Source organism: Molothrus ater, chromosome 1, assembly GCF_012460135.2.
Source record: "Molothrus ater isolate BHLD 08-10-18 breed brown headed cowbird chromosome 1, BPBGC_Mater_1.1, whole genome shotgun sequence".
In the NCBI taxonomy this organism is placed as follows: Eukaryota; Metazoa; Chordata; class Aves; order Passeriformes; family Icteridae; genus Molothrus; species Molothrus ater.
Genome location: NC_050478.2, coordinates 123,715,520 through 123,740,151, shown reverse-complemented (window position 1 = coordinate 123,740,151; position 24,632 = coordinate 123,715,520). Strand labels below are relative to the sequence as shown.

Here is a 24,632-nt window from a genome sequence, read left to right as displayed (position 1 = left end):
AAAGTGCTTTTCAGGAACTGGCAAAGGAATGAAAACTGTGCATGTTATCGTCACCATCATGCCTACCTGCCTGCCACCTTCACTTATGCATTTATTTACTTATTTGGCCACAGAAAGAATGAGTAGGTCAAAACCATGATTTAGAAATACATGGAATTTATGGGAAAGTGTCAAGGATAAAAACGTAGGTATTTAAATTGAAAGGATTTTCACAATGTTGTTGTAAGAGGGTCAGGTTTGAGACCATCTAAAGAACCTGAAGGTGCACAAGTCCATGGGAGCTGATGTAATACATCTGTGGGTTCTGAGCGAATATCTGAGGATATTTGAGAAGTCATGGCAGTTCAGTCCCTTTGGATGGCATCCTGTCCTTCAGCTTGCTCAGGGTGCACTCAATCTCACTGTGTCATTGATGAAGATACTAAAAGACCACCAAAACAAGAGTTTTAAAACAAGAGTCCTGAGGGACAGCACTCGATACCAGCCTCCACCTGGACATAGACACATAGACACACTGACCACCACTTTCCAGCTGTATCCATTCAGTCAATTCCTTTTCCACTGAATAGTCCACCCTTCAAATCTATATCTCTCCAAGTACATTAAAGAGCTCAGTAGGAGGAAGTTTCCCCTAAAAAAATGAATGATAAGAGGCATTGATCTCTATTCATCCATATTTAGGGAAAAAAAAATAGCAATCCAAACCCTTATTGTAATTTCTGCTCACATAAATGAACTTCTGAAGAAAAATATAAACAACTTCCTTTTTTTCTTAATAATTTCATCAATACAACAGTGCTCTGATGTCATGAAGGAGAACAAACCCAGATCAAGCTAACTATGCCTTACAGTTTTATTATTAAGAAGAAGAAGAAAAAAAAGAAATACTAAAGATGTCACAGTGATAGGCTCTACATAAACTAAATTCTCAGTGTAATTGGGGAAATAGAGGAGATAGAGAGTTAACTTTATATAAGCAGATCACACTGATTTAAATATCTGGTATGTTTTTCAAGGTGACTTAGGAATCCAAATCTCATCTCACCCAATTAAAAAACCCTATTCTTTGTGTACCTGAGATCAGACATCACAATATTAATAAGACTGAAATTATATTACCTACCTGTATGCTATGTTATATAAGATTATTTTACATTTGACTACAAAAAATTGCACATCACAAGAAGCTTTATTGGCATATTTGCTTTATTGTTAACAAGTGCCAAATTAGCATTAGGTGGTGATTTACATATATTAATTAAAACAGAAATGACACTTTAAAATAAACATAATATACAAAATAAGAGGCAAACAAACCAAGGAATTCTGGCAAAAAAAACACCTCACTGGATGGTCACAAACAAATATTCCATGTACTGAGGGGCAAGGCAAACATAATAAATGCAATGCTCAAAAAATTAATCACGTCCAACACATGAATGAACACGCCATTTAAAAACAGAGAACAGTAATAAATAAACTTATGAAGAGAAACATATTAAGTGTCATATGAAGGATGAACACCAAGAGTTAGAGCAATCATATAAAGTAGGTTTTGTAACAGTTGTACTGTACTCAGCACTTTACAGATCCCACCCAAATCCATTCATGGTTCTGCCAGAAAGCCAAACAGAAATATAGAACTATGGTAAACCATGCACTTCTGTTTAGAATGTGGGTTCAGTATTCAGCCATATTAAACTGAGTATTTGATTTGCTGACTCAAACGTTCAAATTGGGAAAATATAATTTTTGTAAAGAATGAACACTTATTAAGAGAAAATATGAAGAAGCTGTTTTCTGGCAAGATGAAGTAGAATGGGACTAATTAGGATCCTCCAGAAACGTGTATTATTCTGGACTGATGTAACACCAAAAAACCAAACCCAAAACAAACCAAAAAATGAACTAGTATGCAAGAGTAATCTCTTATACTGTGAATACTGGAATGAAAATATCAACCAAGTAACTACTGAATTCAGCTAATGAAGTCTTTTACCTAACACTTCTTCCAACAACACAATTAGGTCACTCAAACCTTACTTAGCAGATGGAAAAAAACCAACCAAACCAACCAGCAACAAAACAATCACAAGTTGGAATAAGCTGTACTTGAAAGGCAATTAAACTATTTTCACCAGTCACTGAAACAAATTTTACCAAAGATGAAAATTCCACCTTCTCATACAACCCATTTAACTATTCATAGCTTAGTCAAGCTGGATAGAAATAAAACTGAAAAAAGTGCTCTTACTAAACACAATTTCTTCAGCCAAGATTAAAAACACTCATAACAGGTTTGTTCCTTGAAGATATACAAAGTCTATGTGATGGAAACTAGCACTTCTTGTGACCTTTGTAATACATAGACAATACCATTCAGTTTTATATGTTTACACAGTCTACATCAGTGTGCACATATCTTGTTTCTTTAAAGTACTGCAGTCATACCTCCTCCCACTGACTCAGCAATCAGGCATCATGCAAACGCTCTCCCTGCATTTCAGGCACCAGCTCTGAATTAGGAGTCAGTCCCTTGCAGATGACAGAGCACTTCCATGATGCATAAAGCCTGGGTCAGGTGTTACAATACACCCTGAGCCTTCCCCTCCTGTGAAGGCACGGGACGTGTGGCTGCACGCGGGAGAGGCTCAGAGCTGGAGCACTGAGGAGAGCGGCCCCTGCCTGACCCCCTCCCAGCCAGGGAATGCTCAGGTGGAGCTTTCCCCCTCCCTCCAGTCCCTTTGGCAAATTTGAAAAATTCTGCCTATATGTTCATTTCATAGTTACAACCTGAAATGGGGATGAAGCACTTCCCTTTGCCCACCTCCCTGCAGTGGTGTTTAAGACTAATTATTCATAGAAATACATATTTTAATTGCTGTATATTTGGAGATTCCAGTTCTGAAACTACCTAGGGTGTGGGCATCATGCATAAATATAAGCCTGTGTAAGGTACATCATATAGCAATTAAGCTTTATGCTATGCTGTTTTTACTATTGAAGCTAGCATTTTTCATAACTCCATTGCACTTTTATCAGCATAGTTCCAATGATCTTGCACTACTTCCTGGCACAGAGAGGTCCTTTGTAAAAGAGAAAATCACAAAAGTAGAATGGGAATGCAAACTCCCTCAGGCCAAACACCAAAACCAGCCTCTTCTTGTTTTATCATCGACCTTTTACCCCCCCACCTTCTTTAAAGAATGGAAGAACATTAGTAAGAACATTAGGAAGATAAAATGGCAGACAGTCAATCTGTCATAGCGTTATACATTGGTATGGGAATCATCACAACGATTGCATCACTAAATTTCACTATAAAGAGACAGTGCATAGTTCATGTTTTTTCATCCCATGAAAACCAAGGCATAAGGGTGTGGAGAAGACTAGGGCAAGAGGGTTTGTATGTAGATCACCAATAAATTAAATTTGGGAACTTCCTGACACATGTAATATACTAAAGATTGAAAATTCAGTCCAACTCCCTGATTTTTTTTTTCTTTAAATATAACAAATTTGTTTCCCACATTCAGTTCTTTGGGGATGTTATGAAAACCAATCCACTGTTTTGTACAAACATCCACTGAGATGGAATTACAGTGATCTGTGTTGATACCTTGAGAAATACAGGCTAGGGTCTGTAACATCACAGACTTCAGAAACCTATGTCATTCAGTAAAAAAACCAGTTGATAAACACAAAACATATTTGGCCTTGTAAGTCTTACTATACAGCACCAAACTACACAGTCAAAAGGAATTTCATTGTCTGCTTGTATTTACTGTGGATTACAACACACACACATTATCCAGTGTTACTATCAATAGTCAATTATGTTTCATAGACCTTCTTTGTAGGGCCAGATAAAAAGATCAGTCTTAAAAAACTTTTTTTCTGCTCAGGTTAATTCCCTATATAATCCTCATGATAAATCACGTAAGTGTAAATGAAACAAATGATGAGCTACTCAAGTAATTTACTAAATGCTGCATTGAAAGCAAAGAGTCTCACAAACAGCTCACAAAGCAGAAAATACAGTAAACTGTATGAGTAATGATTTGAAATTAGAAGACCTGTCACCTACAATTCAAAAGAGAAATAAGTCAATATGTTTTTTCCTACAGTTACAATAATCCTGGAAAATCTGAAAGGTATTTAGTGCTGTACCAAACATTCCCTTTGTAGAAAGCATTTTTAATAAATGGAAAAATGCATTTTCCAGCAGAAACAACTGCAAATTCATCAGGCAAAAGTAGATTCACTATCTAATCAAACCTGTTCTGGACTGGTATCTTTGCTGTTGGACTCAGCTCAGAGAGTCAGTCTGCAGACCTCAATGGCCCAAGTCCAGGGCAAGTTTTGCAAAGCAAACTTATCTATGGAAGGAATGCAGAATTCCAGTTTTTCCAAATACAGACATGAATGTGCCAAATATGGATCCTAGAATCTAAACCCCTAGAAAATAAACTGGCTAGGATTTGTCAGCTCTAAGTATCATTACCAGTCATCCATCCTATCATGCTCAGTAGCCAGTTTACACCAATTGTGAAAAGAGTACACAGAATGAAGGATAATTTATTTAAAAAAATTGTATAAAAAGTGCAAGACATTCACTGAACTAATTTTGAAACATGAATAGCTTGTGGCCTGCAACATAACTACATCAAGTCTCTTAAATCACTCACTCTTAGACTGGTATCTGCTTTGAAGATGTTCTTCTTCCATCATGCTTTTGTCCATATTGGCCCCATTGATAATCACAATTTTTGAGAAGGTAAGCAACAACCATAATACTACCATGGAACACTACATTATATTTAAGTTGTAAAGAAATTAAATGAATTGAAACTAATGGTGTTTGCGAGCTGAAAGTATCAGTTTTTTGACAAAAAATGTATTTACTGTGGGAAAGGCACAGCTATTTCAGATTGTTCTGTCACGCCTAATGAAGATGGTGCAAGTACTTCAAAGCAAAACTTCACAAAATAAATTACAACATTAAGATACAAGTTAACTGATTTGGCTTGTGAATGGTTTTATTAGTAAATGTGTAACTTACTAATTTACTTAGTAAAAACCCAACAACTTTGAGTCTCTCCTTTCTTCCCAATGGATTAATGTGAAGTCTATTACTAACTTGAAGAAACTGCTGTTTTGAGATCAGAAATACAAAAAATTGCAAAAAAAAAAAAGTCAGTGAAGCACAGTTACTCCCCTATGCATTCACATGCATAAGCTGTGCTATTTTCACAGGAATAAGAATAAAAAAGACTTACTACTTACATCAAGATCTACTACTCTAATAGCATTCCTTTTTATATAACTATTTTTTTCTTTTGGTATTGGATACATCAAGAAGGCTGTTTTCAAAATAAGAGTTCAACATTTAGGTAGGATAAGCACAGACTTTGACTTTGCTTGAGGAAATGAGGGAAAAGAAAAAAAAAAACTAGGAGGACCTTAGGAAACAGGACAAAGCACAACATCTTTAGATATGCTAGGCATGGTGGAGCACAGGAGGAGGAAGACAAGTATTTTGAAACAAAAGGAACTTAATAAAATGAATAATAATAAAATTAATACCACATTTTTCCTTATACATACATAAAAATATTAACATGTTTTTACTGAAAAACAGAACACGGAAAGCCACAAAAAGAAAATCTTGCCTTTCTTCTTAGATGCAAAGAGAATTCGCAGGTAGTCTTTACACTTTGATTCTTTAAAAATCCTAGGAAGCAACTGGAAAGTCCATTTAGCATATTACTTTTAAAGAATTTAAAGATCTAAACTTTTTACACTTTTATCTAGGAATTTATAAGGAGTTCCTCATGTTGTTTTCACTTAGAACACAGCATCTAAGTTACTGTCACAGATGAAAGAAACGCCTCCACAGAGAAACTTTTGAAGCCCAAGTTGTTCATGGCTTGTTCCCCATAGGTAAGCATTACCCTACACAAGAGATTCAAAAAATCCTTTGCCTAGTAGGATTTACAAAGAAAAATAGCATTGAACCTCTTCTGCTACCTAGGTTACTTAAAGCATTTTTACCTTCCTTTTAGATATTTTCAACAAAGAGTAAAGAGTATTTCCTTGAATGGCACAGTTTTAGGTAGCTGCTATTTTATATACAGTACATATCATTGTTTATAAATAACTGTGTAACCAGAAGATTGCACTCAGAAAATTACAAAGTGATGTTTTGACTTTTGCAGCATGAAGTCTAACTGGATGGAGTACTCAAGTTTTCCATGCACAGTACATAGCAGATGTTCCAATTTCTTGTTTTCTTTCTGCTTTAAAGAATGTGTTCACACAACCATTCTTCGAATTCCACACTCACAGCAGAACTTCGCCCATTCCACTGGATACTTTGTTCCACATGCATGGCAGAACTTGGACAACTGTACAGGTGAAATTCCTTCGCTGCTTTTTGCACTTCCTCCATTCACTGAGGATGGGCAGTCTCCATTGTCATACCCAGTTTTCCCATCAGACCTGAAAATTCCCAGATGAAGAACATTCTCTGTAAGTCAGTTCAGTATAACAATGTAAAATTAGTATAATCTTTGCAATGAATATAGTTATTGTTACTGTCATTTTAATACCTTCATTTCCTATATAGAGTGGTATATTTTATATACAATGCTACCCAGGCTCCCACACATATCTCCAGATACCCACCTTCCCTACTAGAAAATAAAAAACCACCAGAGTTTGAGGAACAGGATCAAATATTTCATTGACTACTTAGATTAAATGGAGTGTTTGAAAACTTAAAACTTAGCTTGTCAAAAAAGGAAGGCTAAAACAGCAACACAATTTTCATCCTACCCTTTGAAAGGGCAAGACAATTTGCGTGCTTAGCATGGAGATTTAATTAAGTTTCTACTGAAATAAAATTTGGTTATTTTTTCAACAGCTTCCAAGCAGTTTTTCACATTTCCAACAGGGTCTTCTGTGCACATCTGAGACAGCTGATGACAAAGGTGTGTTGTCAGATGATAAACATGCAAAATATATTGAGCACCTTATACAAGCCAAATAACATTGATCATCTATTAACTGCAGAGAATAATACATTCCCTAACTTCTTTTGTGGTAGGTAATCCCCTTTAATGAAGGCTCTATTAATGACAAAATCCACAAAGTTAAAAGCTACCTTAAGTGAATGTCTGAATTGCTAGTTTTCCTTCTGTTTGTCAAAGCACCCGTGCTCATGGCTCTTGCCACACCAGGAGGGGTTGATGTCCGGGTTTTTGTTGCGCCTCTAAAATAGAAGAAATATCTGATGCTTTATACACACAGAGAGAAATACATACAAGAATATGCATTTTCAAATATATATGTATATATATACACACATATAAAAGTGCATCAATCTACACACTGGTTAACTGTATGAAAAATAACTCATTTCCTACCAACAGTGGACAGGGGAGCTTCCTGTTCACGTGTCTCACTTCCTAACAGGTAGATCCTGCATTATTGGTTGCTCAGTACATTCTAATATCTACTTTGACAAATTTTAAGTCACTTTTTAGGACTGGCAGGGTTTTAGGAAAATAGAGAGCAGATGACTGCAGGTTTTAATAGTTTAAGATCTGTAGAAATGATACCATATTTTCAATACTTTTTGACCAATATGAAGTGAGTGAACAAGAATTTTCCTTCTTAGATAATGATGTAAATCATTTTTCTTCAAAGAACAATTATATTTATGAATATAAATAGCAGAAGAAAGAAAGTATATCCAGGTGGGCATTACGGCCTCAATTTTTTCTAAACTGTCACAGTGTTCATGAAGTTCAGATAAATAGTATGACCACATAGATATGGAAACTGCTCCCCTCAGGACTTATGAGTATTATGAGAAGTCAGTATACAATGACCAGCACATCCCAATCACTGAGAATATCTTGCTGCTGGTTTTGATGAGTATAGAAACATCAGAATACCCTGAAAAATCTGAGGAGCTCCAAGAAAAATAAATTGGGAGGGGCATCATTTTATCATTAGTGATCAAGGACAGAAGTTTTCATCATTGCTCAAAAGAACTACAATTCACTGGGATTTCTTCTTCTTTGGCAAGTTTTCAGACTATGACATCTTGTGCATGACCAATTTTTTCTGTTCTCATTCTTGAACACCAATGCATAAATAAAATTTAATTTGGGACTCACTCCAGGACATTAAAAAAAATTAAAACAAGACTCCATAAAAAAAAATTTAGTCACCGAGAGGCCATGTGGTCCCTTCAGATAAACCTAACTGCTCCTTTAAGAATTATAAACTGTCTGGTCTTGGTTTGGTTTTCAAACCACATATAAGGAAATGCATTCAACTCCAGTAACTTCAAATGCAACACTGACACAACTAAGGAACATGTAATAACTCCTTAATTATAGACATGCTGCATAAAACATTTCTCCCTTCATGTCATGCACATGGAATAAAGATGGCTTTTCAGCTCCTTCTATAACTTCAACCACTGGAGAAGTGATAAAATAATTAAGCACAAAGGTGGAAATCAGCAACTAATTGCAAGATTATTTAAATTGAAATTATATCTAACTAAAGCATTCAAGTTTAACAATAATGGCTTCTACTTGCAACAGGTAGAGTGGAATAATCAAAGATTATGGATCACTGGGCAGAACACTAACCTTCTCCATTAGTTTCCCTGTCTGGCCCCTTATTTTGCAAGGAGATTCTAAAGATGGACTTAATTGAAAAAAAAAATATTGTGCAGACTGAAAAGCACTACATCAGCTATATCAGAATTAAACTTAGTAAAGTTATGTCAGTGTTTCAGAAGTTACAGAATTCTAGAACAAAAGTTCTAAATGTAACCTAAATTACACTGCTATGATGTACAGATTTTAAATACTCATTTTGTGCTATTTTCCCCATCTCATTATACAGTGAAGAGAGACCTTTGCTTAAAATTGAGTAAAACCCATTAGAGCTCCATAGTAGAAAGAACATACTGGACTGTTACTTTACCTGTTATGGAAGACAGAAAAGCATATAAAGGAAAAATCAGCTGCACACACAGAAACATTATGGGATCATCATGGATCAGGGATGATCACACAATGAAGCTAAGAATAGAATTGTGTCTCAATTCCTGTTTAGACAGCCTAAAGTAATTAAAAACAAAAATTCAAAATTATTGCTGACTCAGTTTTCTTTGCATTTTCACCTTGGGACCAACATGCTACTTTTCCAAAACTAACAACAATAATTTCTTAAATTGAAGTCTCTTCAGAGCGTACTTTGAACCAGTTGTGAACATCATGTTACGAGTCTTGGATGTTTGAAATAAATTGATGTGAAAACCAGTCCACTATTCTTCCCTGTATTCAACTGTATCAAACACCCTTATCTCACTAAGTACTTTGAAAATTCACATGGTGCTTTTGTACTAGGTGTATACTAAATAAATTTCAGAGAAATCAGTGTATTAATACAACATTCAGGCCACTAACTGAGCTGGGGAGGGAGGACATTGAAATACTGAAAAGCCATTCAAAGTGCAGAGTCCACCCTGGATAAAAAGGAGGCAAAGTCACATGAACACATAAAACATGACTCATTAAAGGTTTATCAGGACATCTTCATTCCAAGATGTATAAAACCAGCTTTCTGTATGTTTCTGCAGTCTTTTTCCACAACTACTTTTCTAAAAAGATAGAAGAAACTTAAAATATGTTTTCAGATCAGAAACTTCCCTTCCAGCCTTACTGATTCTGTGATTTCTGACATTTTTGATGAGCAAATGAACACAAGGAGTAGGCTGCCACTGTCTACAACTTTACTCAGCCTAAATCTAGACACACAATTAGCATCAGGTTTCATGTATGTTTGGTGACAAATCTTGAAATTGCATCCTTAAGTAGCAATCTGATCTCTAGAGACAGATGACTTCCAACAAAGTCAGGTATTTTTCGTTATTTCAACTTGTCCTACCACAGTTTGGTTTCTTCTGATCTGCCTGATCTCTGCCTTCTCTATATCCTTGTCCACTTCTGTTGCTTTTCCTGTTTGGTTGGCTTTTGTGTTTTGTTTTGAAAAGCTATATAAATCCCTGCTCTACACTGTATCACATGAAGTATGAACAAGAGCCTGACAGCAGATGAGGCTGTATACAAACATCCGCTGGAATTCTTAAAATCTAGACATACTCTACAGAAATTTATTATCCACTTTCTATTTTAAAAGAACTAAGATTGAAAGTGACTTTTCTTCCTAAAGCAGCTCATGTTCCACATCTAGTTGAATTACCACTGCTTGCAAAATAAAAATCTGAAAACAATTTCTAAAAGAAGCCTGTCTTTTTCTACGCATGCATTTATGATTTGGTTGAATTCTATAATAAAACACTGATATATAAATCTTGCTTCTTCGACAGAGTGTTTTCAGATATCCTTGACAGCTGTCACTGTTACCTCAACAACTCATAGTTCTATGCAAAGTCATAAATAACTTTCTGCTGACTAATGGCATGTGTCCCAAAGTCCAGAAACCTTTGCCAAAAACTGCAACCATCCACACTGCTATGCTCAATTTAAGAAAGTTTAGGAGCTATTCACACTTGCTGAATGCTGTTGACATGCAATATATTGAATAACTTACTGCCAGTAAGGCAGATTCAATTCTTGAACTAAGTAGATACTTGAGTAACAACAGGATTGTATGAAGAGCAGAAGTGCCTATAACTTTTAAAGAGTTTTTCTCGAGAAGAAAAATCAAATCACTGCTCTATGGATCGAGCCTGTTTTAAGCAATTGTAGTAATCCACCAAGCTAAATTTTCAACATCTTAATAATGTATTACAAAATGAAAAACTGATCTAATTTTTGATGGTTCACAGGATTTATAACTCTAACCAAACATGCAAAGGAGCAAATAAAAACAAAGAAATTCTGTTTGTTTAAAAAGAGCTCCCATTCCTTTCATTGCTTGTGATTAGTCAAAACCAAAGTCCCTGTCTCAAAGATACTACAGCTTTGGTTACAGCATTAAGAGATTCAGACACATTTCTACTATGTAAAGCAATACATTCCATGTATGAGCCTTATAATTAATTACTTATTTCTCTTTTAGAAAATTAAAATGCAGCCTATTTGAATTTGGCATCTTCCAAAATATGACAAAGGCTTAACTACAATTTAGTATCTATTTCCTTTCTAAAAGGTTAGAATAATTGGAATAACCTTCCTTCCAAACTTAGATCTTATAAAGACTTCTGAATATCCAGAAATTTTATATGAGGTAAGTTGGACTTAACCAAAGACTTTACCTTTCATTACAAAGTCTGCCTCCCTCATATTTTTGGACCATCACAGCTACCTTACAGATGTAGGAGTTAGAGAAATATTTGACCTTAAGAGAATAAAATTACAATTTTACTTTGTCAAAAACCAGTATAGTTATCAGGCATAAATGCTTACTTCAGCTTTGCATCATGCAAATCAGTTTTATCTTGGTTTAGAAAAGCACCAGTTCATTACTTTTAATCTGCAATCAAGACTCAAACTCATTACTTTTAATCTGTAATCAAGCACTGAGAGAAGAAATCAAATCTGAGGGAAACCTTCATGTTCCCTGTTCTATGAAGCTGTTTACCTCACTCTTATACTAATGATATAATCTACTCTTCTCCCACAGCATTTATATGGAAGACATACTGGGAAGCTGGTGTTCATCAAGGACACACTTTTCTCCTCAGGAGAAACATTTTTGCAGAATAGATAAAACACACTGATTTGTAATACTCACTTCTTAACAGGCAACAACTCATCTGGCCTTTTGATGGTACTGTCTGTTTTTGTATTAGCATCATAAAACCTTTGAAACCTTTGCACATTTCTTCCAGTTCACAGTGGTGGGCCTAACTTGTCCATCTTACTATTAAAATATATAAAGGGGTGCTCATAAGGACAGTGCTATATTGCTATTCAAGTTATGCAAAAAAAAAAAGAAACTAAAAATACTCACAATTCAATACTTATATTACCAAAGAAATCCCACTGACTTAAAAAAAAAGCACAAATCAGACTTTAATTATCCAGCAAACAAAAGGATTTCCTCATTTTGATGAGGAATGGATTTCATAGACTTTGGATTAGGTTTCCAATACATTTTTTAAAATTCTTTATCAAACAAAACACTAATGCCAGTTATTCTCAAACTCTGCACAATATATTCACATTTGGTTTCTTTTAAGAACAGCTTTCATGATGTCATACAACACATCTAGAAAAGAGGGCTCATAATTACAAGTCATAATAAATTTAAACATTAGAAATGTTTAACAGATATATATGTGCAACTCTAGAATTAGCAAGATGAAAAATTTTTTTCTTTTTCCTTTTGTTTTTTTATTTGTAAAGACAGAATAGAGGACAGCCTGAAAGAAACTCAGCTTTGTTTTAACAACAAAAACCCCATTCAAAATAGATAGTACTATATACACAGCCAATACTTTAATTTTTTTTTTAGTATTATGGATAACATTTCCAAACCAAAAAAGAATAAATCAAAAATCTAATTTTAAAAACATTTTTATTAAAGGCAACCAACAAAATAATAAAAAAAATCCCTCACATCATCATAAGGAACACTGCAGCTTTTCAGAAATCACAACTTAGATTAGAAAATCAGACCTTCAAGTTAAATTTGCCATTTTTATCATCTTATCATCATAAAGTAAAACCTACAAATAGCCTCCCAAACAGATGTTCTAGTTCAAACTAATTAACTCCTGTTTGACCTCATATATACTCTTTACATACTCCCAAGAAACTGAGAAGCAAGACTGAGGTCTTTGACACTGTAAGACACATACTCCAACCTAACAGGATTTTCTTAGTTATTTTTGAACTTTAACAAATTATCAGCGTAATCGGTGAACTCCAGGCATATACTGAGTAGGACATCAAAGAAATATCCTAGAAGGCATCATAATACTGTCAAAACAAAGCACTACAGTATTCTTTCACACCTTAACAAAACCAAAAACCCTAAGTTGAAAGCCCTTTCACATTCTGATGAAAAAACCCCATGACTACAAGAATATTTTGAAGTGCAAAGATCTTGAAGACAGTTACTTACATATCTTGATTTCATTGAACAAAACTCTGTAAGTTATGGTCTTCATAAAAGGATCAAACTGCTTTAAAAAGATAATGTTTTTAAAGGTTACAAATGCTTTATGGTAAACATGTAAGTGGAATTTAAAATTTACTGTTATTGATCTGGTGTGCTGTTCATATTGTATTTCAGCTGTAAGACAGTAGTGGATGTGTCACTAGCAGACCTGATTCCCAGGAGGGGAACATTAACATTAAAATGTATGTTTCATCCCCAAAATAAAACAAAAATTAAAAATTAATTTCCAAGTCCCATTAAAAAACCAAATAAACAAACATAACTGTTCACAAATGAAACACAAAAGATCCCCGTCTGGCCACTAATGGTGTCAGGTTCTGATGGGCAAAACAGTTTGCATGTGGGTGTGGGGTTCACCTGTTTGCTTACCCTTAGGTTAGGAAGAACCTACCCAATTTTTAATCCTGAACATCTGATTACTTCTGACAGCAATATACCTCAAGAAATGTAAGACACCACTAACCTGTATACTGTAAAAAATGCATATCAAATGTTGCTTCATAACATGATATCAAATTTTAAGCCTAATGACAGATAACTTATATAGAATTAATTTTCCTTTTTTAGTTCTTCAATATCAAAAGGATAAAAACCTATTTTCACCCAAATGAATGAAGATTTTCCTACTGACTACAACAGTCACATGCTACTCCTCACTTGCTTCTGTATGACCCAGAAATTATGCCCTTATGCAACACTTTTATTCATACTGGAAGGACTGTCTGTGTCCTTACTCTGTCCAGGCAGAAAAAGAAAACTCACAGCAGAACTCAGCTGACACATCCTGATGTACACGTACAAAGTAAGCCTGACTGACTCTAAGATAGCTTATGTTGATGAAACTGTGCTGTGTTCTCTCAGTAGTCCTTTATTTGGGGAGCAGAAGGGGAGAATTCAAATTAAAACAAAAAGGACACTGCACAGTGAAAATGACTTAAAATAAAATAACTGAGGTCATAAGCTAGGGTTCCACTTCTGCCCATACACAGTAAAAGTGCCTGCTGCTGCTGCAGTGCTGCACACGAGGTTTACAGGCGAGGATTCAAAGCTGGGGTTCCACTCCAGCCCATGTACAGTAAAAGTGCCTGCTGCTGCTGCTGCAGTGCTGCACACAACGTTTACAGGCAAGGATTCATAGTTAGGGTTCCACCCCTGCCCATACACTGTAATAGTGCCTGCTGCTGCTGCTGCAGTGCTGCACACGAGGTTTACAGGCAAGGATTCATAGTTAGGGTTCCACCCCTGCCCATACACTGTAATAGTGCCTGCTGCTGCTGCTGCAGTGCTGCACACGAGGTTTACAGGCAAGGATTCATAGTTAGGGTTCCACCCCTGCCCATACACTGTAATAGTGCCTGCTGCTGCTGCTGCAGTGCTGCACACGAGGTTTACAGGCAAGGATTCATAGTTAGGGTTCCACCCCTGCCCATACACTGTAATAGTGCCTGCTGCTGCTGCGATGCTGCACACGAGGTTTACAGGCAAGGATTCAAAGCTGGGGTTCCACTCCAGCCCATGCACAGTAATAGTGCCGCCTGCTGCTGCTGCTGCGATGCTGCACACGAGGTTTACAGGCGAGGATGCAAAGCTGGGGTTCCACTCCTGCCCATACACTGTAATAGTGCCTGCTGCTGCTGCTGCAGTGCTGCACATGAGGTTTACAGGCAAGGATTCATAGTTAGGGTTCTACTCCTGCCTGTACACAGTAATAGTGCCTGCTGCTGCTGCAGTGCTGCACACGAGGTTTACAGGAGAGGATTCATAGTTAGGGTTCTACTCCTGCCCGTACACAGTAATAGTGCCTGCTGCTGCTGCAGTGCTGCACACGAGGTTTACAGGCAAGGATTCAAAGCTGGGGTTCCACTCCAGCCCATGCACAGTAATAGTGCCGCCTGCTGCTGCAGTGCTGCACACGAGGTTTACAGGCGAGGATGCAAAGCTGGGGTTCCACTCCTGCCTGTACACCGTAATAGTGCCTGCTGCCGCTGCTGCGGTGCTGCACACGAGGTTTACAGGCGAGGATGCAAAGCTGGGGTTCCACTCCAGCCCATGCACAGTAATAGTGCCTGCTGCCGCTGCTGCGATGCTGCACACGAGGTTTACAGGCAAGGATTCAAAGCTGGGGTTCCACTCCTGCCCGTACACAGTAATAGTGCCGCCTGCTGCTGCTGCGATGCTGCACACGAGGTTTACAGGCGATGGATGGGTAATTCCGAGCTCCCTCCCTGGACCGAGGTCCCCCGGCCCCGGCCCGCGCTGCGCCAGCGCCACCTGGCGGGCGCGGGCGGCACTGCGCGCCCAGCACAGCGCCCCCTGCGGTCGCTCCGCGCGCCCCTGCACGACCGCGGCCCCCACAGAAGGCAGCGGTGTCCCCATCACTCGGTACACATAATTCAGCCTTGATATTGCACAATAGAATTGCAATTCTACTGTTAAGCCTCTCTTCTATTACGTCTCTGGAAAATCCAGAATTACAAGAATCTGGGCAAAGATGGAAGGTTGCACACTGAAGTAATATCTAAAAAACCACTGAAGTTACAGCTTCCCTTACTGCAAACTGCAGGAACATGTTTCTTACAGGAAAACCTGGAATTTAACCTGGTCAAAATAACGCGAGTAGGCTCTTTAATATTTGTCAAGGAGAAAATAAAAAAGTGATTTCCTAGCATTCCATTTAAAAGATTGCCCTTAAAAATAACCCCACACAACACTGCTCAGCAAATTGCTTCACTAACAATTCAAAAGAGCACAACATCTTATTCTCCAGCATAAGCTCTGTCTGACTTCAGTGTAACAGAATCCCAGATCTCACACTAAGGCTTCATTCTACTGGTTAAATCATAAATGCAATAAAAGAAATAAATCTTATTTAATCCTACTGAAGGGTAATGTTCGGAAGTTTTAGAAAGTAATTCTAGTTGCATTTATCTATACCCTAAATTATAAGATGTTTTAATGTTTAAAATCTGTCACTGCAGTATTAATTATTTTCACTCTCATGCAGGACATTGACTGTTAGTGTCTCTATCCCAGCTTTGGTATAATTTTGTAGGTATTTCAACAGAACCCAATGTATTTCCCCCTCATGCCCCAATACTAAGGCAGAAGTTGAGATGATTAAGACCAAAATTGTCACCAGTGACCAATCCAACAAACCTAACTTTTCCATGATGTAACTGGCTCCTACACCTCTTTGCTTCAATATAACTTCTGACAAATTTGTCCCCAGAAGTGAATACAATGAAGCTAAAAAAAAGAAATGCCAGGTCATAGATACAACACTTAGGAACAAGGCACATGTAACAGCCACCTGTGGAAGATTGGTTAGTATGAGCAGCAAATGCCATAAAGCTGAGTTGGAAAACAGAAGACAATAAGTTTTTTAGAAGGACTGCAGGCAGAAACATATTCATCACACCCATACTCTTTAAATGTGGAAATTGTGTAGGCAATTGAGGTTATAAGCCAAGCTAACACTTACTGTCTTTCAGCAGAGATCATTATCTGAGAGGTGTGCCAGCCAGAAGCCATCTATTTGTGCTTAGCAGAATGCCTAAACAGGGAGAACCTGGGCAAACATCTCCCCAGCTGCTATTTGGCTTCATGTCACAGTTTCTTCTCCAAGCAACAGAGGAGAAAATGAAGACTACTGAAAACAAAGTCCAGTAAGCAACTGTGGAAAATTGCCAGACTTACTATGTCAAGATACAGAGATGCTGTGAGTTTGTGGAGAATTCATGAGGCTGTTTGAACAAAAATGAGAGCTGAGCCACCTCCTTATCTTGCACTGGGCTGGAGCAAGGCTTAACAGCTGAATGATGCCCGGGGTGAGGCAGAGGTCTCACAGCCCATCGGTGTCTCAGTGAAGAACAGGAGTGCACCCAGACCTCGGCATCAGCCTCACTCCACCTTAGCCATGCACAACCAGCCTCTGCTACAAATCTGCTCCTTTGGGAAGATGATGTGAGGTGGTAACATGCTGACAGGAGTAATGTCAGGTGGTCTTCACTGCTCCCTCACCTGGGTGGAGGATGATACTGAATTATTAGGGATCTGTGGTGCCTTTGTTACAACCAATTCAGCCAAAGGTATCCAAAGATAATTAATACATTGAAAAATGCACCCAGCGATATGAAAATGAGAAAGAAGCTGCTTCTCCCCCAACTAGGATCACAGTAACTGGTAAGCAATTATATTTGACTATAGTCATACCTCCACTTTTCCAGAAAGTCTAAAACTGGTATTTGAAATCCTCCATTTTTAGAGTATGAGAACACGACCTTACTTCATCGACAATGGTCTTGCTTCTCTCCCCTCCCCAAAGCAGGGATGACTCTCTGGTAAGATTTGTGCCTCTGGCTGCCTCCACAGTATAGCTGGGAACGGTTATACAACATTTTGGAGATCTACTACATTTATCACCGGCAATCTAACAAGAGTCAATGATCTGCTGCTTCAATAAGCTACATTATTTGTGAATCTGGAATTGTAAAAGTTCTTATTGAACATAACTAGCCACAGTGCCTAACTGGTTATAATCAGAAATTAAGCCAAGCTGCACTCAGCCCCTCTGATCTCTGAGGAATAGCTGGAACAAAAGGGGGTTTATTTTCTACCGAATTTCATATGCTTATTGCAACACAACTGACTGGTAAAATTACATAGAACTTCCTTGTTAACAAGTGAAGACCAAAATTGCTGCATCCTCACTGACAAATAGAGGCTTCAGTTAGGAATGTTCAACAGGAAAAAACCTTTCCCAGACAGCTGGGTTACACTACTGGACTCAGAAACATGCCTTCAAATAATCTCAGCTGACTTTTTTACTGTGGTTTACAGACCTGCTTGTTTGCTACTCATCAGTAGGTGCTAATTCAACTTCTAAAAATGAAGAAATAAAGAAAGTCAGTGAATAAGGGGCTGGGATTTTCTGAGAGTCACAGCATAGATGCCTACAAATGGTAGTGAAGCTGACCAAAGACTAGTGAGACACCAGGAGAGGGGGGAAATAAAAAGAAAGACATCTGTCAACCTTATGAACTCTGCATGTGACCTATGTCTGAAAGAGTTATCATGAGTAGACAGAGCAGGGAGGGACAGAATTGAATCCTGATCCAAAGGACATTAGGAGGGAAGCATGACAGAGCTATAATTCATATTCATGCATAACCTTTAAAATTTAAGAGTGATAAAATCTCTTAGTTTTGTGTAATTGCTGTCCAACCCCATGAGTTTTCAGAATGTCCTTTTCTTCCTCATGAACTAAAGACACTGTTTTTTTTTCACATTATACAGTCTTCACCAACTGGATACACATTCTTATAGGAATACATCTTTTTCAGTCACCAATGTTATAATTGCAATCACTTCCTTTTATGTTTTGTGTTCTCAGTGCTCCTCAAACTTCTGTAGAATTGCACTACTTTTCTTCAATCCCTTCCACAGATTTCTCTATGAGATTCTGTGAAATGTCTACCCCTCCAGCAAAGCATGAGTCACAGCCTTGATCACACCAGCACTTACACTGAACACTAATAATCTTCATTGCACTCCTTGCTGCTGTAAGTGCACTGGTTTTGTCTTATTTGTGCTCATTCATTTGTTGCCTCTTAGGAAAGGGAAAAGAGAAAGTCTCCATCCTTTTGGGCTAAGAGAGAAGATCCTGTCACAATTGCCTTGTAGTCTACAGAGGAAACCTCTTTCTTCTATTTCCATGCAGTGCAGGAAATTATGCCTAATGTTTTCTGCTTTTTTTAAGACCCTTCACTTTTACCAAGAAAAATTTCATTACTCCAGCCACTTCTGCCTCTTCTATAATTTTTAATGTTTTTTTTTATCTCATTTTAATATATTTTATTTTTATCTCTTGATCTTCTTTGTTGGTAAACCAACTTGATAAAACCTTTGCCTTCTCCAATGTTCCTTAAACATTAGCTATATTTACAGATAAAGGATAAATGAAAAACACTGTACTTCCAAAGCTTGTAGGAAAAAAAATAAAAAGTAAGTGAACCAAACCACAAAGACTTCTAAAACTAGAACAACATAAATATGAAATAAAGCACAAATGCCAACATTAGATGGAACTCACCCTGCCTGTGGGTTCACCATTCCCGGTGAGTTTTTATGACCTGGTGATAATGTCTGAATTTTGCTCCCACTGGATCCAGATGAAGACAGTGCTTTACTTGAAGAGACACCTTGCAGTTGAAAGGCAAGCATAAAAATATAAGAAAATGTAAGATTTTGCTGCTGCAATGATACCATTTATTAAAAAAAATTTTAATTGCAAAATTCATAACAAAAGTTTTAGAAATACAGATATGTGAGTCAGTATCAAGATAATACAAAAAGAAAATGTTTCAAGAAACGTACAGAAAATAGGTAATTGAGATATAGTATTTTATTCTAAGAAAAGATACTGTATCTCAATTACTTTGCTCAGGAAAAAAAAGTCTATGTACGAACAGAACATGTTTGATATCCGATATCTGAAACCCAAATTAGACTGCTGTTTGCATAATTCTAATATACATGCCTTAACTATGTATTTTTACCAATTTATGATCATATTCAGCAGACAAATTAGTTACAGAATTAAGCATGAGATAGATCAGTTTTCGATACAATCATGCATTACTACCCCAAATGATTTTTCATATTCAATTCAGAAAAAAAAAAAAAGACCAAGTATATAAACCAGAATCCTAAGTGTTCAAGAGTCTTTTTAGATAAATGGCAATCAATGCCCCTTCCAAATTTATTTTAAATGAGATTTTACAGACCACTATATCAAATAAACAATCAATTTTTACTGCATAGTTTGAGAATTATTATTAAAAAAGGACATGGAACAATTAATAACATCCATTTCATACCTACAACAGTTTTGCTAACACCACTTGGCTGTGGTAAGCGTGATGATGGTGATGGTGTTGATCCTAAAGAAGGCATCTTCTTAACTGGAGCAGGTTTGTACTGTAACAAAATACAACCTAGAAATTTAAGCAATTAAATCAAGCTATCTATATAACACAACAAGTAGTTCTTTCAGGTACTGTGGGAGAAGAGAGGATGATTTCCTACTAGGTAACCTGTTTCTGGTATGGGAACATGCAAATGGTTTCTGATAGTCTGTTTTCTAGTACTTACAGATAATACTAGCAGGAAACATTCCCTAACTTAGTGGCTCTGTTAAGATTAAAAGCATAATCTCATTACCAATTAATTTAAAAGCAAATACTCAAAGGTAGAATTATTTTTGTCTTTCAAATCCAAATCTTACTTTCACCTGTGTGGTCTGGACCAGTCCCTGCACTAATTCAAAATACTGTGTAGTACACCTGAATCCCTCTAAGGCCTCTAATTAGCCACTCTACTGCTGGTCAGTTATCCTGTAGTCAGGTAACTTTGTTTGCCCCTTAAACAAGTCTACACCTGAATTTAGAAACTAGCACAACAGAAATTCAACTTCCTTTAAAAAAACTGCATCTCTCTTTCTTCCAGCTATCTTTACTTGTCATTTGCACATTTCCTCATTTACATTTATGACTGGTTTTCGTTTTGTAACTGCTGCCATCTGACTTGTGGATCTCTGCAGTTTAAGAAAGCAAAAGCCTCATCCATGCTTAGTGTCTAATTTCAGTGAGTGCAAATAATAAAATTACAGAATGAAATAGTTCATTCTTTTTAAAAGTAACACACTATTTAACAAGCTTGATTTGACATTGAATGCAAGTTGCAAGTTAAGAAAAGTGTTATAGCTCACCTGAGTTCGAGTAGGAAGCTTTCCTTTGGTATCAGCTGCCAATTTTCCCTTATTAGTGATACGTGCAGCTTGCTCCTTACAGAAATTGATGTGCCTGTCAGCTGCATTTTCATTAAATCTCCTCTGGCAGTATGGACACTGAATGTAATCTTAAAAACACAGAAATATAACATTAATAATCTGTTTTAAAAATGACAGTGTTTTAAAGTCTTTTAAAGGCCAGCCTCCCCTCCAGGGGAAATGATGGCTTTTTGAATCTGAAAATGAAATACAGATTGCTAGGTAAAAGCATATTCTCTTTTGATGGATAAAAGTAGCTGAGGATTAGAAATAACCTAAGCAAAATCAGAAACACTTTAAGTGATGCTATTCTGCAGAGAAGGTAGCCAAAGAGGTAAAGGGACATGGCACAGAGATCAGCTGGAAGGAAGTAGAGAAGAAGCTAAACAAACAAACAATCAAAAAAAATCACAAACAGTTCAGTTTGTTCAAGATATGGGAATACATTAAAACCTTTCCCACACAAGCAGCAAAAGACAACAAATCTGTTTCCTCTGACGAATTTGAAAGAACTGAGAAATACTAACTGCAATATTGCAAGTGATCATTACTAAAAAAATCAGAAATTTAACAAATAATCAATAGAAAATCAGCCAAAATAAGGATCTATCTCTAGAGACATGCAAAAGAAAGTAACTGGTGACCATGTTACTCCTGCCAGATTAATTTTGTCACATTGCAAACAGTATTACATACATGAATATTACTCTTATTGGGGAAAAAACAGAAAGGGCTACAGAAATGCTTAAAATATTAAAAGATACATCATCTGTATGCTGGAAATACACACCTTAAAATACAGTGTCCTTGGAAAATTATATGTTTGGACTACAGTTTCAGACAACTGATACTGCCAAAGCAGGCTGAATTAGTGTTTCTAGGTCATTTTAGAAATGTATTGAAGAAAATGAGATGAAATTCAACAATCACTGCCTCCAAAATTACAATTAGATATAATAAAATCTAAAATAAGTTTTGGATTACATGTTACTAGTCCAAATGCAGTAGATCAGGCTTAAATACTTGTCCCTTTAAATATTTATAAACAGTTTTGAGTAAGTTAAATGATGTAATGACCACCAAACCATGAACTGTGACCCAAGAAGCGTGACCTAAGGACAGAGGAAGAACACAGAGAAGTGACATGGGAAGAAGCATGGGAATCTCATGGGGTAACAACAACAATTATTTATTTATTTATTTTACATATTCTCTGCTACTGTCAGAACACTTGAGCAACAACTACACCTTAAAAGACAAAAAATCAGAAACAGAACTGTAATAGCTATGTAGTCAAACCAAAATTATTCAAAAGGAACTAAAAGAAAAAGAAAAAAAATTAAGCAGCTGTGAAAACCCCTAGACAATATCCTATACCTGACTAGCGCAGAGCTCAGGTCCCACAGAAAACTTTCAAAGCCCACAAATGTATCAGACTAGAAAGGATGAATGTATACTTTTAGGAATCAGGAATTGTATCTTCATTCTTTTGTAAAACACTTGGCTCTCTGAAAGTACTGCTCATACTGTCCAGAAGAACCTCTAGGATTCCATGTAAGCTTTATAAAACAAAAATTAATCAAAATAAGAGAGCAGTAAACATACACAGTCAAGCTCAGGGTGACTTAAGGTCCTTCTTAACCTGAGGCCATTCTGCGCTTTCTCAGAAAAAGTGGAAGAGGAGATGAAAGAAGCAGCAATTCTTGCCAGCTCAGAGCAGTTAAGTAGAAAGTATGAATATGAGACTCTTTCCATTAAAATGAAAAAGAGTTGCTGCTTGTTAGAAACAAGTGTGCCCAAGACAGAGCTGAGTAGGAGAGGAGGGATACACATGGAATGTTCACAATCTTCCCACTCTCCTACATGATGAGTAGAAAAGGAGCATCAGTAGCTGCTCCTGCTCTATTTGTAAGAAGAATATGCACTGATCATTTTGTGCATGGTCTCTTCATTCCTGGTTTCCTCTTCATAAATCTAACCCACTGCAGGATTGAAGGATTGAAGTAAGGAGACTAACAAGTACAACTAGACAGATTATAGATATGCTATATAGATTATTAATGATTCTTTCCATGATCAAGCCTTGTGATTCTTATCCATAGCATTTGCAATTGGCTTTAAGATGGCCTTACTTTTTAAAATTAGCTATATGGCTTTTCAGGATTGTGAGTACAGAATGCTGAATAATACATTCTCTTAGAATGAATGCATCATTACAATCCTAATGCTGGACTAACACATCTTCTGCAAAGAAACAGGGTAGGGAACACTTCACATCCACAGAGACAGGCGGATTGGTTTTTTCCAATCCTTCTGAAAATAGCCATTCAGCTAATCAAATGGTTTAGCTCTTAGGACAAGAGGAAGAAATATATTCTTCAGCCTATTATCATATCCCAGAAGTTAAATGAAAGGTGTATTTCCTTCTCATTCACATCAAACTGCTTGAACACTTTACCCAGTCTCAGTTCAAAGATACCCAAGGACTGTCCTGCCCTTGCTAACTCCACACATCTCACACACCAAAAACACATGAGGCATTAAGGAATACACTGCATACATTAAACTAAACGTGAATTTAGCAAGAAATGGCAGAGATTACATTTGAAAAACACAAAAGTGCATTCCCACAATGTAAATATGCTGTGGCTGTCATCTAATCAAAAAGGCAATCTGCTACTGCTGTGAGCACTAACAAGGTATTAAACAATTTGTCCAGCCTATGGTGTACAAGACAGTAGCAAGCTGCAAATTGGCCCCAGCTATCTTTCCACACATTAAAAACAAAGTCATGGGCTTTTAAATCTACACAGGATATGAGCCAGCCAGACCCAAAGTCACAATCCAGCATCTGCACAGGGATAGTAAGTAATCTTCAAGAACTTGTGAATGTTGCATTCCAACAAATTTCTTTTCAATTCAAACTTCTTCACATTAACTTAAAAATCTCTAAGGAACTTGACTGTTTTACGTACCAGGGTCATATGATGGTGGAGGTGGTGGAGGGAGTTTTCCACCGTCTTTGAGATTAAGTCCTTTGGCTGCTCGTATAGTTGCTATAAATTCCTCATGCTTTCGTCTCCAGTTAGAAGGTTTTTTTGGTGGTTCTGGCTAAGAGGCAAAAAAAGAAAGTTTTCTATATTTGAAGTTTTTACTTGAAGCTAAGTATGCACCTTATTTTAGTACATGACATCATAGTTAAGATTTCTTCCAAATCTTAGTTGACCTAATTAACATGAACTGCCAGAAGAAATAAGTCTTATTAAAATGCATACATAGTATGCCTAAAATGCTCATATTCAGAGTAAATTGTAACATACCCGTGGCTTAAGAGGTTTTACTGTGGGAATGTCAGTTCCTTCTGCTCTCTGTCGGCTGGAATCGAATGTCTTCCTTTTCTTGGAAGAAGTTTTTTGGCAAATGGGTCCATGCTTTTTCTGTAAGCAGAAGCGAAATAAAAGGAGAATACAGAAATTAGTTTTGAAAACAGAACTTATTAACACATTATTTCCCTCTTTCTTGATAAAAAAATGCAAAAAACCCCCAACTCTTGATGAATAAGCTCAGACTGTTTTCCCTCAAGCATTTATGCCAGCCACTACCTTTAAAACAGAACTACAGGAAT

General features: G+C 36.9%; 1 protein-coding gene across 1 annotated transcript in view; it reads right to left on the bottom strand.

The window, feature by feature from the left end:
- Window positions 1-1,188: 1,188 nt before the first annotated feature.
- ZC2HC1A (zinc finger C2HC-type containing 1A) overlaps window positions 1,189-24,632 on the bottom strand; it is a 35,901-nt gene continuing 12,457 nt past the window's right edge. Inside the window, exons 4-10 of the mRNA XM_036404177.2 lie at window positions 24,328-24,444; window positions 23,983-24,118; window positions 20,948-21,096; window positions 20,058-20,157; window positions 19,271-19,379; window positions 7,166-7,273; window positions 1,189-6,501 (exon numbers count right to left, since the gene is read on the bottom strand). Coding sequence (XP_036260070.2) covers window positions 6,315-6,501; window positions 7,166-7,273; window positions 19,271-19,379; window positions 20,058-20,157; window positions 20,948-21,096; window positions 23,983-24,118; window positions 24,328-24,444 — 906 coding nt within the window. The 3' untranslated portion in view covers window positions 1,189-6,314. The remainder of the gene's footprint in view (window positions 6,502-7,165; window positions 7,274-19,270; window positions 19,380-20,057; window positions 20,158-20,947; window positions 21,097-23,982; window positions 24,119-24,327; window positions 24,445-24,632) is intronic.